General features: G+C 34.1%; 1 protein-coding gene across 2 annotated transcripts in view; it reads right to left on the bottom strand.

Annotated features, from left to right (window-relative positions):
• Positions 1-15294, bottom strand: part of KCNH7 (potassium voltage-gated channel subfamily H member 7) — a 474108-nt gene that overhangs the window by 45830 nt on the left and 412984 nt on the right. For both annotated transcript variants that reach the window (XM_045867425.2, XM_045867426.2), the window contains exons 8-9: positions 11357-11756; positions 527-726 (exon numbers count right to left, since the gene is read on the bottom strand). In XM_045867425.2, coding sequence (XP_045723381.1) covers positions 527-726; positions 11357-11756 — 600 coding nt within the window. The remainder of the gene's footprint in view (positions 1-526; positions 727-11356; positions 11757-15294) is intronic.

The raw sequence follows: 15294 nt of genomic DNA on the forward strand, positions 1-15294 counted from the left end.
ATTTGTCCTTAACAGAAACATGAAACTTCCTATGATAAAATGTTTACAGCATGCTTAAGCTCCCTAACCTCTCCTACAAATCCTCAGTGTCCTGTTTTTCTATTTTTTTTTTTTTAAGGAATGTTAACTTTGGATTTCTGTTTGGGGATATCATAGTGGTTGTTACTGTTTACTTGTCAAATCTTAATGCACATGGGTCCAACTATTTTTTGGGGTGCTGGCAGCTAGGACATGTGGTGAAAGCCCAAATCCTATGTTAGCAATATTCTCTCTAACTGAAGTGGGAATTTACTACACACAGTTATATCAGTTTGCATCATGTTATAATGCCTTTGCCACACAATATAACTAGATATAGCACCATGCAATGCCATGAATTGAGAATGAGAGACTATCTCCAGGGGAGAAAATAAACATCCGAGAGGAAAACAAAAGCAAGGGGTTCAAAGCTGGTGAGACTGGTTTTCCCATTGGACTGTAGCTATTATGCCTGAGGTACTTCCATTTTGGAAAAAGGAATACATACCATGTTCATGTCAATGCCATTGGTGTATGTCCACGCGTGCTGGAAATATTCTTCAAGCCGTTGCCTCAGAGGGTTGGGAATTTGGTGAAAGCGGATGAACTCTTTTACTCGAAGCATCTGCATGTGGTACCTGGCAGTTCCCGAGTATAGTCTTTGGATAATTGCAGATACATTCCCAAAAATGCTTGCATACATTAGTGCTGGATTGGATAAAAAACAAAGTTATGGGGGAAGACTGCACTTTGGCTTTATTACATCTTGTGAGAATCTCAAGTATGTAGATGTTTTTATTATCTCAATCCAGTTGTAAGGATTTACCACTGGCCCACAGGGAAAAAAAATAAGCCAATATTGCTGTAAATTTTATAATTTTGATAACAAATCTGGAGAGGATAATCTCCTAATTCACCATGGATTCTAAATTAAAATATAAACTCAGATTGTTTACACTATCAACTATCAGCCTATGATCTGGAGTATTGATTAGAGATAAAAATGCCTCTAGAATAAACATTTTCTTTGTAATATAATAAGGATGTATGTCATAGGGTTACCACAGATATGTTTTCTGGAACTGGAGTTAAAAGGTTAATTTTTAAATTTTTAAATTGTGACATCTCTGCCTCTCAGCCTCAAACCTAACCTATTAATATTAAAAATTTATTATAAATCTTAAGATTATTTTGAATACTTTGGTTTTGCTAAAGAATGATAGATTGTTCTAAGGAACTCATCATTTCCTTAGAGTATTTATTTGTATACAATTTTTTAATCTATTAGAATTCATTTTTACAGTATTTCTACAGTATTTCTAGATGAAAAATAGATACCCCTGGCTTAGAATATGAGGATAGAATTTTATTTTTGTAGAAAAAAAACAGGATACACATTTTTCTTTCATCTGTGAGAAGAAAGAAACTGCTATAACAATCCTTGCTATACATTTCAGTACTTAGGTTGCGTACCCTTTTAAGTGGTTTCTGGCCTAATCTTTATGACTTAACATAAGTTTTTTGAGTATCTTCTCTTTCCTTTTATATTTGTATTCAGTTTTTAGTAATTCTAAAAAAGTGCTATATTCTGTACAGAAAGTCAAATCATGATAAATGGTCTGTATTTTGATCTTTGGGCATGTGTCCAAACTGTAGAGAGAAGGTAGCGAATGTTTAAGACACTGGAACTGCTCTATCCCGAGCAGGTGGTAAAAAATGAACAGCTTAAAGTATTTGATTCAACTGAATTCAACCAACAAATCCAGCCCCCCCCCCCCCCCCCCCGGAAACACACTTTTTACAAACTGTTACTTCTATAAACCACTTAATCATTTTTGAAGTAGATTTTGGCCAGATTCAGGTTAAGCATTTTAAAACAACTTATCTTCCTGGTCATTTGCTTTCTTTTCCATCTTATCTTTGTCTCTTGGTTAGTATGGTCCTTGTTTACCATATATATCCCAAGTAAGAGAATCACAGAGAAAGGAGTGGTCTCTTGTTTTTATCTATTTAAGGGGATGAGAGTTGGGGAGATCTGTAGTGAGCCTGAATTGGGATGTGTGAAAGACAATAATTCTCAGTAAGATAGATAAGCTGTTTTGGTTGGATCTTCCACAGAAAAAAGACTTGAGCCTAATCTGAGTAAATGAAAAGTTGATTAAGAAGAGAGTTAGCAATACTTGCCTGAAACCAATTCTTGTGATTCAAGGAAATTCATGTGAAAAATGTATTTTACTCATCCTAATTGTAGTGTTGGAAATATTTATGCATGCTGTTATATCTCCAAAGTATCTATCATTTTTTCAGGAAGTAGTTTAGTTAGTACAGATTAAGTTAACTTGATTTAATCAGAGGGCACATAATCAATGCCAGTTATTTTACCTAAACCACATAATTACTTGGAGGAGAGTAATTATTTATTTTGTTTCATTTCCATATTGTGGTTTTATCTCCATACTGCCATAAAAATGAAACAAAACATTAGTTTGGATCATAAACAGGCATTTCTACTTGTTGACAAGATGGCAAAGTCTAGATTATAAGCATATAGTTGAATACATGAATAACATGTATTTCTCTTAGCTAATTCTATGTGATGGTTTTTTAAATTATAATGAATGCATGAATTATTTTTTCTAATTTCTTAGGAGCAACTGGAGCTAAAAGCTGTAAGCAAGAGAGCAGCACAACATAATCATATTCTTTATATATCACTTACTTAATGCCCATCAATTGGCATAAAATATGAGTCAAAAGCAAGATGGCAGACTATATAAGGATATTTCTCTCCTCAACTCAATAGGGACCTTTCCTCAATAGGGAGTTCTAATTTCATCAAATGGTTTGTTTTAGGTTTAGATATTATAGAAATAAAGCAGGTATATCCTAAAACTTCTTTTAGCACACCACCCCCAAAATCTGATATGCTAACCGAACTAATGAATTTAGTTGGTCATTAGGCATTAGCTGAAATGTGCCTACAGAACAAATACACTTGTTTTCTACCTATTACACAAACTTTTAAAAAGTTTTAACTTAGAAAATTAGATGTTTTAAGCATGTAATTACAAATAATAAAATAAATCTGTCTTGTACAGCTCAATTAATTTTGACAAACGTATACACTGCTACAAACACAATCAAGATATGGAACACTTCTATCACCCCAAAAGATTCCCTTGTGTTTGTTGGCTGCCTACACACTCACTTTAGAACCTACACAATCACTGAGCTCCAATGTATGTCATTACAGATTAGTTTGCATTCCCTAGGTTTTCATATAAATGGAATCATAATGTATATATTAATTTGTGTCTGACTTCTTTTGTTCAATGTCTTTGAAATTAATTCTGTTGTATGTATCAATAATTTGTTCTTTTTTTTTTTCACTCTGGTTTGCATTGCATGGCTCTACCAGCTTATCTCTTCTGTTGACAGAAATCCCACTGTTTCTAGGTTTTGGCTATTATGAATAAAACTGCCATGAACATCTGTGTACAAGTCTTTGTGTGGGCACATATTTCCATTTCCCTTTAAACACCTAGGACTGGAAATGTGTGGTATGTATAACTTTATAAGAAACTGCTAGACTGTTTCTCAAACTTGTGTCAATTTATACTCCCTCCAGCAATTATAGTAATGTCAATTGTTCCTGACTCAACAGCTGGTATTACCAGTCTTTGATTTTAACCTTGTAGTGGGCGTGTAATATCTAACTTGAGTTTTCATTTGCATTTCCTGATGACTAATGACATTTTTTCCTGTACTTATTGGCCATTCATATATCTTGAAATGTCTATTTAAATCTTTTGCTCATTTTTAAAATCGAGTTGTCTTTTATTGTAGAATTGTAAGAAATTATATATTCTGGATACAAGTCTTTTTTTTTTTTTAGATCTAAGTATTGAGAATATTTTCTTCTAGTCTATTACTTGCTTGTTCCTTTTCTTAACAGTGTCCTTTGAAAAGTTAAAGTTACTAATTTTGATGAAATCCAATTTATCAATTTCTATTGTATGGCTCAGGATTTTTTGTTTCACTTTTGGTAATTTGTATCATTCAAAGAACTTTTCTATCACATCTAAATTGTCATACTTATTATAATAATTTGTAATGTTATTTTATTATTCTTTTAATATCTTTATAATGGGTAGTAATATCTCTCCTTTCATGTAAGACATTGGTAACTTATGTCTTTTGTCTCATCAGTCTAACTGGAAGACTGGCTCTTTTAAAGAGCCAGAATATACTCCTATTAATTTTCTCTAATGTTTGTATGATTTATATTTTATTAACTTTTGCTCTTATCTCTATTTCTTCTATTTATATGTTTAGTTTGCTTGTCTTAAAATAGAAGCTTAGATCTTTGATTTTAGACCTTTCTTTTTAGATAAAAACACTTAAAGCTACACGTTTCTCTCTGAGCATGTTTTTAGCTGTCTCACACATTTTGATACATTTTATTTTCATTTTCATTCATTTAAAATATTTTCTAATTTTCCATGTGATTTTTTCTTTGAACCGTAGGTTATTTGGAGGTGTGTTACCTACTTTCTTTCCAAATATCTATGTCTATCACTTTTTCTTTTCTTTCCTTTTCATTTCTTTTCTTTCTTTTCTTTCTCTCTTGCCAATTTCTGGTTTCTCTTATGGTCAGAGATATACTCTGTATGATTCAATAATTTTAAGTTTGTTGAGATTTCTTTTTGGTTCAGAATATGACCTGTGTTGGGGCACATGGGTGGCTCAGTTGGTTAAGTGTCTGCCTTCAGCTCAGGTCATGATCCCAGAGTCCGGGGATCAAGCCCTGCATTAGGTTCCCTGCTCAGTGGGGAGCCTGCTTCTCCCTCTCCTTCTGCTTGTACTCTCTCTGTCTCTGTCAAATCAATAAATAAAATTGTAAAAAAAAAAAAAAAGGATATTACCTGTCTTGAAGATTTGATCTGTAGTCCAGCATATGGTCTATCTTTGGTGAATGTCCCACATACACTAAAAAAGAATGTGTATCCTGCTGGTATTCTATAATTGCCAGTATGTCAAGTTAACTGATAGTATCATTCAAGTCTTTTATCTCTACTGATTTTCTGTCTGCTTATTCTATGAAACAGAGGGAGGAGTGTTAATTGCTAACTGTAACTGTAGATTTGTCTTGCGAATTTGTCTATTTCTCATTTAGGTTTGGTCAGTCTTTGGTTAATGTAATTGCTCTGTAATTGGGTGTCTATACACTTAAGACTGTGGTGTCTACTTTGTCTCTGGTAATAGTCCTTGTCCTCAAGTCTTCTTTGAAATCAATACTGCTCCTTACATTTTCTCATAATTAGTGATTGTATGTACATCGTTTTCCATTTTTTTTACCTGTCTCTTTATATTTTAAGTGTTTTCTTTAGACAAAGTATGGTTGAAACTTTTTTCAAAACAGTCTGACAATTTCTGCAGTTCAATGAGAATTTAGCTCACTTACATTTAATGAAATTATAAATGTGTCTGTGTTTAAATCTACCATTTTGCTATTTGTTTTCTCTGGGTTCCCATTTCTCTTATTTCCTACCTTTTGATTTTATTAATTTGATTATTTAATTTCATCTTCCCTATTGGCTTGTTAGCTGTGCTGTAGGAATTACAGTATGCATTTTTTTTTAAAGATTTTATTTATTTATTTGAGAGAGAGAATGAGAGCGAGCACAAGGGGGGGGGTCAGAGGGAGAAGCAGACTCCCCGCTGAGCAGGAGCCCGATGCGGGACTCGATTCCGGGACTCCAGGATCATGACCTGAGCCGAAGGCAGTCGCTTAACCAACTGAGCCACCCAGGCGCCCCTACAGTATGCATTTTTAACGTATCACTCTGTACCTTAAATAATACAATATCTCTTCATGGATAATGTAGGAATCTTGTAACAATATACTTCCATTCCCCCTTCCCATTTTTATACTATTAATGTCACATTTTTAATTCTACATATGATATAAAACCTAAAATTCATTCTCCTGATTTTTGCTTTAAAAACTATTTTTTGAAGATATTTAAAAATGAGAAAAAAAATCTTTTAAACATATCTACATATTAACCATTTTTAGTGTTCTTCATTTGTTTTTCTGGATTCAAATTTTCATCTTAATAACATTTTTTTCACCTGAAAAACTTTATTATTTCTTATACTCTGCTTATGATGAGTTATGTCAGGTTTTGTTTGTCTGTCACTTTTGAAGAATAGATTAATTGAACCAATATTTCTGTGTTGACAGATTTTGTTTTTATTTCAGCACTTTAAAGATTTTATTACATTGTCTTCTGGTTTGCATTGTTTCTAATAAGAAATATGTTCTCAACCAGATATTTTTCCTCTGTACATGATGTGTCCTATTTCTCCCCTCTCTGGTAACTTTAAGACTTTTTCTCTTTATCATTAGTTTTCAGTAATTTGAGTATGGTGTGCTTTTGTGTTTGTGTGTGTGTGTGTGCGTGTGTGTTTAACCTGTTTAGGATTCACTAAACTTCTTGGATCTGTGGTTTATAGCTTTTATCAATTTTGGAAAAATTTCAGCCATTAAAAATTTTTTTTTTTCTGGTTCCCTTCCCAATTTTCTGGGAGTCCACATACACATTTGTTAAAGTGCTTGGTATTGTCTGCTAGTTTCATTATTTCTGTCAATTCTGGTTCTGGGCTTTTGTTTGCTTTATTAAGATATAATTGACATACAATGTTATATTAGTTTCAGAAGTACAACATAGTGATTTGATATTTGTATACAGTCAGAAATGATCATCACAATAAGTCTAGTTAATATCCATCACTATACATAGTCACAGAATTTTTTTCTTTTGATGTGGACTTTTAAGATTAAAAAATTTACTTTTAGCAACTTTCAAATATACAATACAGTATTATTAACTATAATCACCATACTGTACATTACATCCCTATTTATTTATTTATTTATTTATTTATTTATTTAATAACTGGAAATTTGTATCTTTGATTCCTTCACCTATTTTACCTACCCCTCACCCCCAGCCTCTGGTAACCACCCATTTGTTCTCTGGATCTATGAGCTTGGTTATTTTTATTTGTTTGTGTTTTGTTTTGTTTTGTTTTGTTTAGATTTTACATATAAGTAAGATTATAGGGCATTTGTCTTTTTCTGACTTACTTCACTTAGCACATAATGCCCTCAAGGTCCATCTATGTTGTCACAAATGGCAAGATTTCATTCTTTTTTTTTCTTTTTATGGCTGAATAATATTCCATTGTATGTATATGTTACATCTTCTTTATTGATTCTGTGTTAAAATTTTTTTTGCTTCATTATTGGTTACATTTTCTTGTTTCTTAACATATCTCTTAAATTTTTAATGGATGATGGACATTGTAAATTTAGCATGTTCACTGCTAGATATAAATCTTCGATATTGTTCTTGCACACAGTTAAAATATTTGTAGATCAGCCTGTTCCTTTTGAGGCTTACTTTTTAAGCTTTGCTAGGGATAGACTAACCCTAGTACTATGGCACCATTTTTCTGAAATTTTTAATGAATACCTTTGATATCCAATGAGGGCTTTTCACTCTACTGACAGGGACTTGAATATTTTTAATACATGTGTGATCTCTGGAAATTGTTCAATTTATGGTATTTCTGGTATTTATTTGACAGGCCTTGAGTTTTCCCTTATGCATTTGTGACTTAGTATTAATCAGTAGATCCAAGGAGATACCTCTGCATATTTCTGGAGCTTTTCTCTACCATAGCTGCCTCTTCTCTGGTTGTCTGTCTTGCAAATTTTAGCACTTAAAGCCACCATGACCTCTGATCTTGTTTTCTTAACTCAATGGGACCACTGGTGTCTGCTTTCGTTGCTTCTCCTTCCCATGTGGTCCAGAAAGTGACTCCAGGCAGAAGGCTGAAGATATCATGGGGCCCATCTTGTTTGCTTTCCTTCTTCAGGGATCAAAATTCCCTACTATCTGTTTTCCAATGTCTGAAAACAAGTGCCTTCTGTTCAGTTTTCTGTTATTTTCAAAAATTTTGTGGGAATATGGTAAATTTTCAGTTATTCCATTATGGCTAAAAGCAGAAATCCAGTAACTTTTTTTTACATGCTATAAAACAAGAAATTCTCCCAAGATGTTTGTCAAGAAGGTAAGAGATGGAATACATTTACCTTCATTTACTGGATAATGTATTTTTAAAATTAAATGTGTATATTATAATCTTTGAACAAAAATATAAACTTGTATAACACACAGATATGAATATATGAGCATATATTCACACTTATTTAATAGCTGCTTAAATTTTCCTTTATTTTTTGTCTTGAACTGTGTATACTTTTTTTTTTTTTAAAGATTTTATTTATTTATTTGAGAGAGAGAATGAGAGACAGAGAGCATGAGAGGGAGGAGGGTCAGAGGGAGAAGCAGACTCCCCGCCGAGCAAGGAGCCCAATGTGGGACTCGATCCAGGGACTCCAGGATCATGACCTGAGCCGAAGGCAGTCGCTTAACCAACTGAGCCACCCAGGCGCCCGAACTGTGTATACTTTTAAAATGAATTCTCTGGTCACTGTTCTCCGTACACAGTCAGCAGTACAACTGGTAACTGTCTTTGCAAACAGCAGCTTTTAAAATGTATCTACAGACATTTGAGTTGTTTGCATTTAGTTAGATGATACCTTTTAACGTTTATTTTTTAGTTTCCTAGAATTGTATTGTTGTAAGAGAGATGATAGGTCCCTTTGTTTTTTACAACTTGGTGTCAAATATTTCTTTTAGAATGAAGATTGGTTTTAAAGAAGCTTAGGGATGATGAGAGAGTTTAACCTGATAACTAGACTATATAAACTATAACTAGTATTAGTACATATACAATATTTTACATTATATTTTTAGATACTGTGTTTTATTTTAGGCTTAAATCAGGCCACCCACAGATCTAAGGAGTATACATTTAGTGTAGAAATATAACTAAACAAAGACAACCAAATCATTTTTTTTTTAAAGATTTTATTTATTTGACAGAGACACAGTGAGAGAGGGAACACAAGCAGGGGGAGTGGGAGAGGGAGAAGCAGGCTTCCCGCGGAGCAGGGAGCCCGATGTGGGACTCGATCCCGGGACCCCAGGATCATGACCTGAGCCGAAGGCAGACGCTTAACGACTGAGCCACCCAGGCGCCCCCACAACCAAATCATTTTCTAACACAGTTGATCTGAATGGAAATATGTGTAGATGCATCGATATACATGAAATGGCTAAGCACATTTTGGAGCATTCTTATTAAGTTTTGAGTCTTAATTTGACTTTTTTCTTTATTTGTAGCATAACGGGTGATGATAGAACTCTCCAGGAAGGGGTGCCTGGGTGGTTCAGTCGTTAAGTGTCTGCCTTCAGCTCAGGTCATGATCCCAGGGTCCTGGGATCGAGTCCCGCATCGGGCTCCCTGCTCGGCGGGAAGCCTGCTTCTCCCTCTCCCACTCCCCCTGCTTGTGTTCCCTCTCTCGCTGCGTGTCTCTCTGTCAAAGTAAATAAATAAAATCTTAAAAAAAAAAAGAACTCTCCAGGAATCCTTATAATTTTTTTCCTGTGTGACACTGAGCTCTACATAATTCCCTTTTGATTAAGGTTTGTAGAACCAAGTCCATTATTCAATAAAGTCTATTATGTGGGATGTGGTTCTATCTTACTCTACTCAGTTAACTAGAGTGTTTTCTCTTTTTCTAAAAGATGAAAAATACCTGCAGAAAACAAGTATCCTTAAAGAATCAATAGAAATAGCCTTGTGCTATGTTTAAGAAGGAAGGAAAGAAGGAAAATAGGAAGAAAGAAAGAAGGAAGGAGAAAAGACTGCCAATTATCCTGATTTAGGGATTAGAGATTGGGTATAGACCCAAATAAAGAACTGAGTTTTCCTTAATTTAAAATAATTCATATGATAAACAGTACTATGTATTTAACATTATCCTTATAAGTGATGGGAATTCCTAAGTGGTTAGCAGGTTAGAGAATTCTTTCTAGCAATTTCTAAGTTTCAAGATGCAGGTTCTGTTTTATTTATTAAAAGTGTGTATATATATATATATGTATATATATATATATAAAGTATATATATTTCTACACAGGTGTTTAATTCGGAACAAACTTTTAAAAATTTTCTTAATTTGCTACCTATTTCACTAAAATTGATAATCACTATAAGGTATTTACTAGCAGTTATAATCACAGAGTGGTTGGGACTGTGTTCTGAGAGATTCAATCTCTCTGGAATGAATTTTTCTGTTTCCTAGTAGGTCCCTTTTCCATTTCTTTCTGGGTGCAAGGCTACTTCAGTGTTTATAGCCCAGACTTAGCCTGAATCTGTACAATATCTTAAAAGTTATTTCAATATAATGCTATTTGCCTATACAAATCTTACTAAAATAATAATACTAAAACTTATATATGAAAAATATATTTTAAATATAATGAACAATAAACCGGGTGAATTGATTTAAATTTCATAAATAAAACTTATCTAAGTACACTTCATTAGTCAATATGCTATTTAAAATAAACTCTGGATCTATTTTCAGATCTGTACACCATCTAGGGATGATGCCCTTTTTTAAGCTTTAAAAATCCATTATGGATTTGTCAATTGCTGCTTGGTGTCACAGCAGTTATCTTTAGTGACTCCACAGTATGATTTTTAAAAATATTAAAACATCTTTAGTTTAATGCAAAATTTTTTTGTTTCTTATTCCAAAAACATACCTCTTAATGATGTTAATGTCATCACCCCATTACAAGGTAAAGAGCAATCACTTAAGTTTTAGCATAATATCATAGGGAAAGGAATTTTTAGTCAATAAGTGGTGAAAAATACATATATATATATTTATTTGTGTATATATCTATCTATAAATACAGATATATAAAATATGTATTTCTATTCTATATATTTTATATACAAATACATTTTTTCTTTTTAGAAACATATATATATCTATCTAGTAATGTAAACTAATCTTTCCCATTCTAATCTGGCCTCAGCTTAAAATAGAAAATAACAACTACCAATGTTTTTACAGCAGCAGAAGTGAACTACAAGTCTCAATTCCAGAATCACAAGATCCATGTCACTCCAGTTTTATGTTTGTGGTTTTCTGAGGTGCTGAAAGTCCTTTGGTATCTCCCTTTCACAGAGAGAATCAGGTTTCATAGAATATAATACCCATATATGTAATTCCATTATCTTTACAGTTTTCTATAATTTTTTCTTTGCCTTATTTGGAATTGTCTATAGATATCAGTTTTATGATATTTTATCCTAATAGATAACAAAAGAGAAAGCTACTTACAGCCAATCAACATGACACAGATTGAAAAGATTTTCTCCGAATTGGTGTTAGGAGACACATTTCCGAATCCTACACTGGTTAAACTGCTGAAGGTAAAATAAAGTGCTGTGACGTATTTGTCTTTAATGGATGGTCCAGAACTTGAATCACTGTCATTGTATCGTTTCCCAATTTGTTGTCCTAAGGAATCCAACCATCCAATTTTGTCTGTCAGGTAGGGCCTTTCTACATTCCCAATTGCGTACCAAATGCAAGCCAGCCAGTGAGCTATCAGGGCAAATATGCACATTAAGAGCATTAGAACGGCAGCGCCATATTCTGAATATCGATCAAGTTTTCGGGCAACTCGCACAAGACGAAGGAGTCGAGCTGTCTTCAAAAGACCAATCAATGTTGTTGTCTGTGGAAATAAATGTGTATGGTCAGAAACAGTTGGCAAACAATTCCGTGTATGTTCCTGTGAAGCGAAGTAGGTAGAAAGAGGTTAAAACAATATGGTAGCATTGAGGATAAATGCATATTTGAATTAAGTATGAAGGTTAGTTTTTTTTTTTTTTTAATTTTACATCTGCTTTGGAAAATACTTGGAAAGTCTGTGGTACATTAATTCACTATCTTGACATGCAAGACTCATGGGACAGAGACTCCATCTGTCTAGTTTTATGTTCTAACCAAGTGCCTTGAAGATGATAAATACTCAGTAAATCAATTATTCACCAATAAACATTGCTGTGTGTTGTGTGCCTAGCAAGTGCTACACACTGGGATTATAGTGTTGAGCAGGCAGACATGATCACTTTTGTAACAGAAAGAGACATTTACTTACTAAACAAAATGCCTTTTCTAATGAGGAGTTATTGTAATCTTAAGTGTCACTGTCTTTTAGGGAGAGATAGATATTTTTTTAAAGAAACAAACAATAAGCTCATTTCAGAGTGAAAAGTGTGATACTGATAATAAAACAGAGTGGTATGATAAAGGGTGTTGGGGGGGGTGACTTTATAAGGAAAGATCAAAGAAGATCTTGCTGAGGAGCTGACGTTAGAGTTGAGAGAGACCCGCATACTGAGAAGAGCCAGGCAAGCAGGTCATTGGGAGACTTATCAGATGATTGTATGCATGCCTTATGCACTATATTTAAATTCATCTTTCCTTTCTAAATGTGCTAAGTTGATGAATTGTTTCTTGATGTCCCAATGATATGATGTATTTTTCTTTGGGGTGTGATATGTGTAACTAATTGCATGATTATTACTGACCAGGTATCTAATGATAGGACACTTCTATATAATAACAGGATACTTAACTGATTGTTTGGATTTGAAATCTGATAAGTACAAATTACAAGTTCATTTCTCAGGGTTCCTAAATAATGTCAGCTATAAGTACTATATAATTCACAGGGCATGTAATTATTCCATAGTTACATGGTGTTTACCAATCAATTATTGAGTCATTTTATGTGTTCATTGTTGGTGTTTATTTTGCAGAGTATATCCAACTGTATTAAGAACACTTATATTTTAGGGCACCTGGGTGGCTCAGTTGGTTAAGTGACTGCCTTCGGCTCAGGTCATGATCCTGGAGTCCCGGGATCGAGTCCCGCATTGGGCTCCCTGCTCGGCAGGGAGTCTGCTTCTCCCTCTGACCCTCCTCCCTCTCATGCTCTCTGTCTCTCATTCTCTCTCTCTCAAATAAATAAATAAAATCTTAAAAAAAAAAAAATGAACACTTATATTTTAATTAAAAAATAGCACATGTCATAGTTATCGCCCTCTATCTATTCATATTGACTTGATGGGAAAAAAGCACTAAATATTAAGAAAAATAGTTTCATTAATATTCTATAATAAGTGTTGTAGTTTCTTTCTTTCTTCCTTCCTTCCTTTCTTTTCTTTTCTTTCTTCTTTCTTTCTTTCTTTCTTTCTTTCTTTCTTTCTTTCTTTCTTTCCTTCCTTCCTTCCTTCCTTCCTTCCTTCCTTCTTTCTTTCTTTCTTTCTTTCTCTCTCTCTCTCTCTCTCTCTTTCTTTCTTTCTTTCTTTCTTTCTCTCTCTCTCTCTCTCTCTCTCTCTCTCTCTTTCTTCTTTTTCTTGTGCCAGAGTGGTTACTAGGAGAAGGGGAGATCCTTCGGTCTCCTCTGAATTCTTTTCAGTTTGTATTGTAAGCTTCTAGAGGTGAGAGGAGATTATGCAGTTAGGATGTGCATATCACATTTGGACTCTGGTCTTTACTCATTATGGGATGTGTGGAGAAGTAGGTCTTCCTTGTTTCCAATGTTGAGTTACAAATTTTTAAGGTGGAATAAAGAAAATAGTATTTTTTTTTCTTCACAAATGTAAAGAGTGTATCTCTTCTCAATGAATAAATGGAGAGTTTAAGTTAGTATAAGGTAGTTCTCTGGAAGAAAAGTCAACTTTCCATCATTTGAATTATCAACATTTTAACTGATGAGCTATTTTTTTTTTAAATTTAGTTGGTTCTTCTTTTTTGTTTCAAGTTTTTATTTAAATTCTAGTTAGTTAACATATAGTGTAATATTGGTTTCAGGAGTAGAATTTAGTGATTTATCACTTACATATAACACCCAGTGCTCATCACAACAAATGCCCTCCTTAATCCCCATCACCCATTGAGCCCATCCCCCACCCACCTCCCCTCCAGAAACCCTCAGCTTTTTCTCTATAGTTAATAGTCTCTTATGGTTTGCCTCCCTCTCTCTCTCTTTCTTTTTACTTCCTTTCCCTATGTTCATCTATTTTGCTTCTTAAATTCCACAGATGAGTGAAATCAAGTGGTATTTGTCTTTGACTTATTTTGCTTAGCATAATACACTCTAGCTCCACCCATACTGTTGCAAATGGCAAGATTTCACTCTTATTGATGACTGAGTAATATTCCACTGTATATATATACCACTTCTTCTTTATCCATTCATCAATTGATGGATGTTTGGCCTCTTTCCAAAATTTGGCTATTGTTGATAGTGCTGCTATAAACATCTCGGTGCATGTGCCCTTTCAAATCAGTATTTTTGTGTCCTTTGGGTAAGTATCTAGTATTAAAATTGCTGGGTTGTAGGATAGCTCTATTTTTAACTTTTTGAGGAACCTCCATACTGTTTTCCAGAGTGGCTGCACCAGTTTGCATTCCCACCAATGCATCCTTGTCAACATCTTTTGTTTCCTGTGTTGTTGATTTTAGCCATTTTGACAGGTGTGAGGTGGTACCTTATTGTAGTTTTGATTTGTATTTCCCTGTTGATGAGTGTTGTTGAGCATGTTTTCATATGTCTGTCTTAGCTGATCAGTTATATGTTAGGACTTTGGAACAAACAAATGGATGTATGAATTCTGCATCCATACCAGTCTGTCATCTTGGACAAGTTGTTTATTTAACTTCTTTTTTTTTTTTTTAAGATTTATTTCTTTATTTGAGAGAGTGAGAGAGAGAGTACATGAGAGGGGGGAGGGTTAGAGGGAGAAGCAGGCTCCTCGCCAAACAGGGAGCCCGATGCGGGACTCGATCCAGGGACTCCAGGATCATGACCTGAGCCGAAGGCAGTCGCTCAACCAACTGAGCCACCCAGGCGCCCTGTTTATTTAATTTCTAAACTTCAAAATTTTCATCTGTAAATGGGTATAATAATGCCTCCTCACAGGGTTGTAGATAATGCCCTGTAAATACTAGCTTTTTGTGTTACTTAAATATCCCATGTGCTTTAGTTTCCATCAGTAAGCAGGCACATTATATTGTGAAATGGATTGATAGAACTTAACACATTTTCCAAATGCACTACTTTGATAGCTAGAATTCCACCTGAAGGCTTTTCAACACTGGCCTTTTGGCCTCCTCAGGAAATGGCAGGAATTTTAAAGATAAGAGCCTCATCTAGATGCACTGGCTGCTTGGATTTCAGTAACAGGAATAGCCCTAGTTCA

This window comes from Mirounga angustirostris, unplaced genomic scaffold (genome assembly GCF_029215605.1).
Source record: "Mirounga angustirostris isolate CCGP_5_RB_7025 unplaced genomic scaffold, mMirAng1.0.hap1 SCAF_3, whole genome shotgun sequence".
In the NCBI taxonomy this organism is placed as follows: Eukaryota; Metazoa; Chordata; class Mammalia; order Carnivora; family Phocidae; genus Mirounga; species Mirounga angustirostris.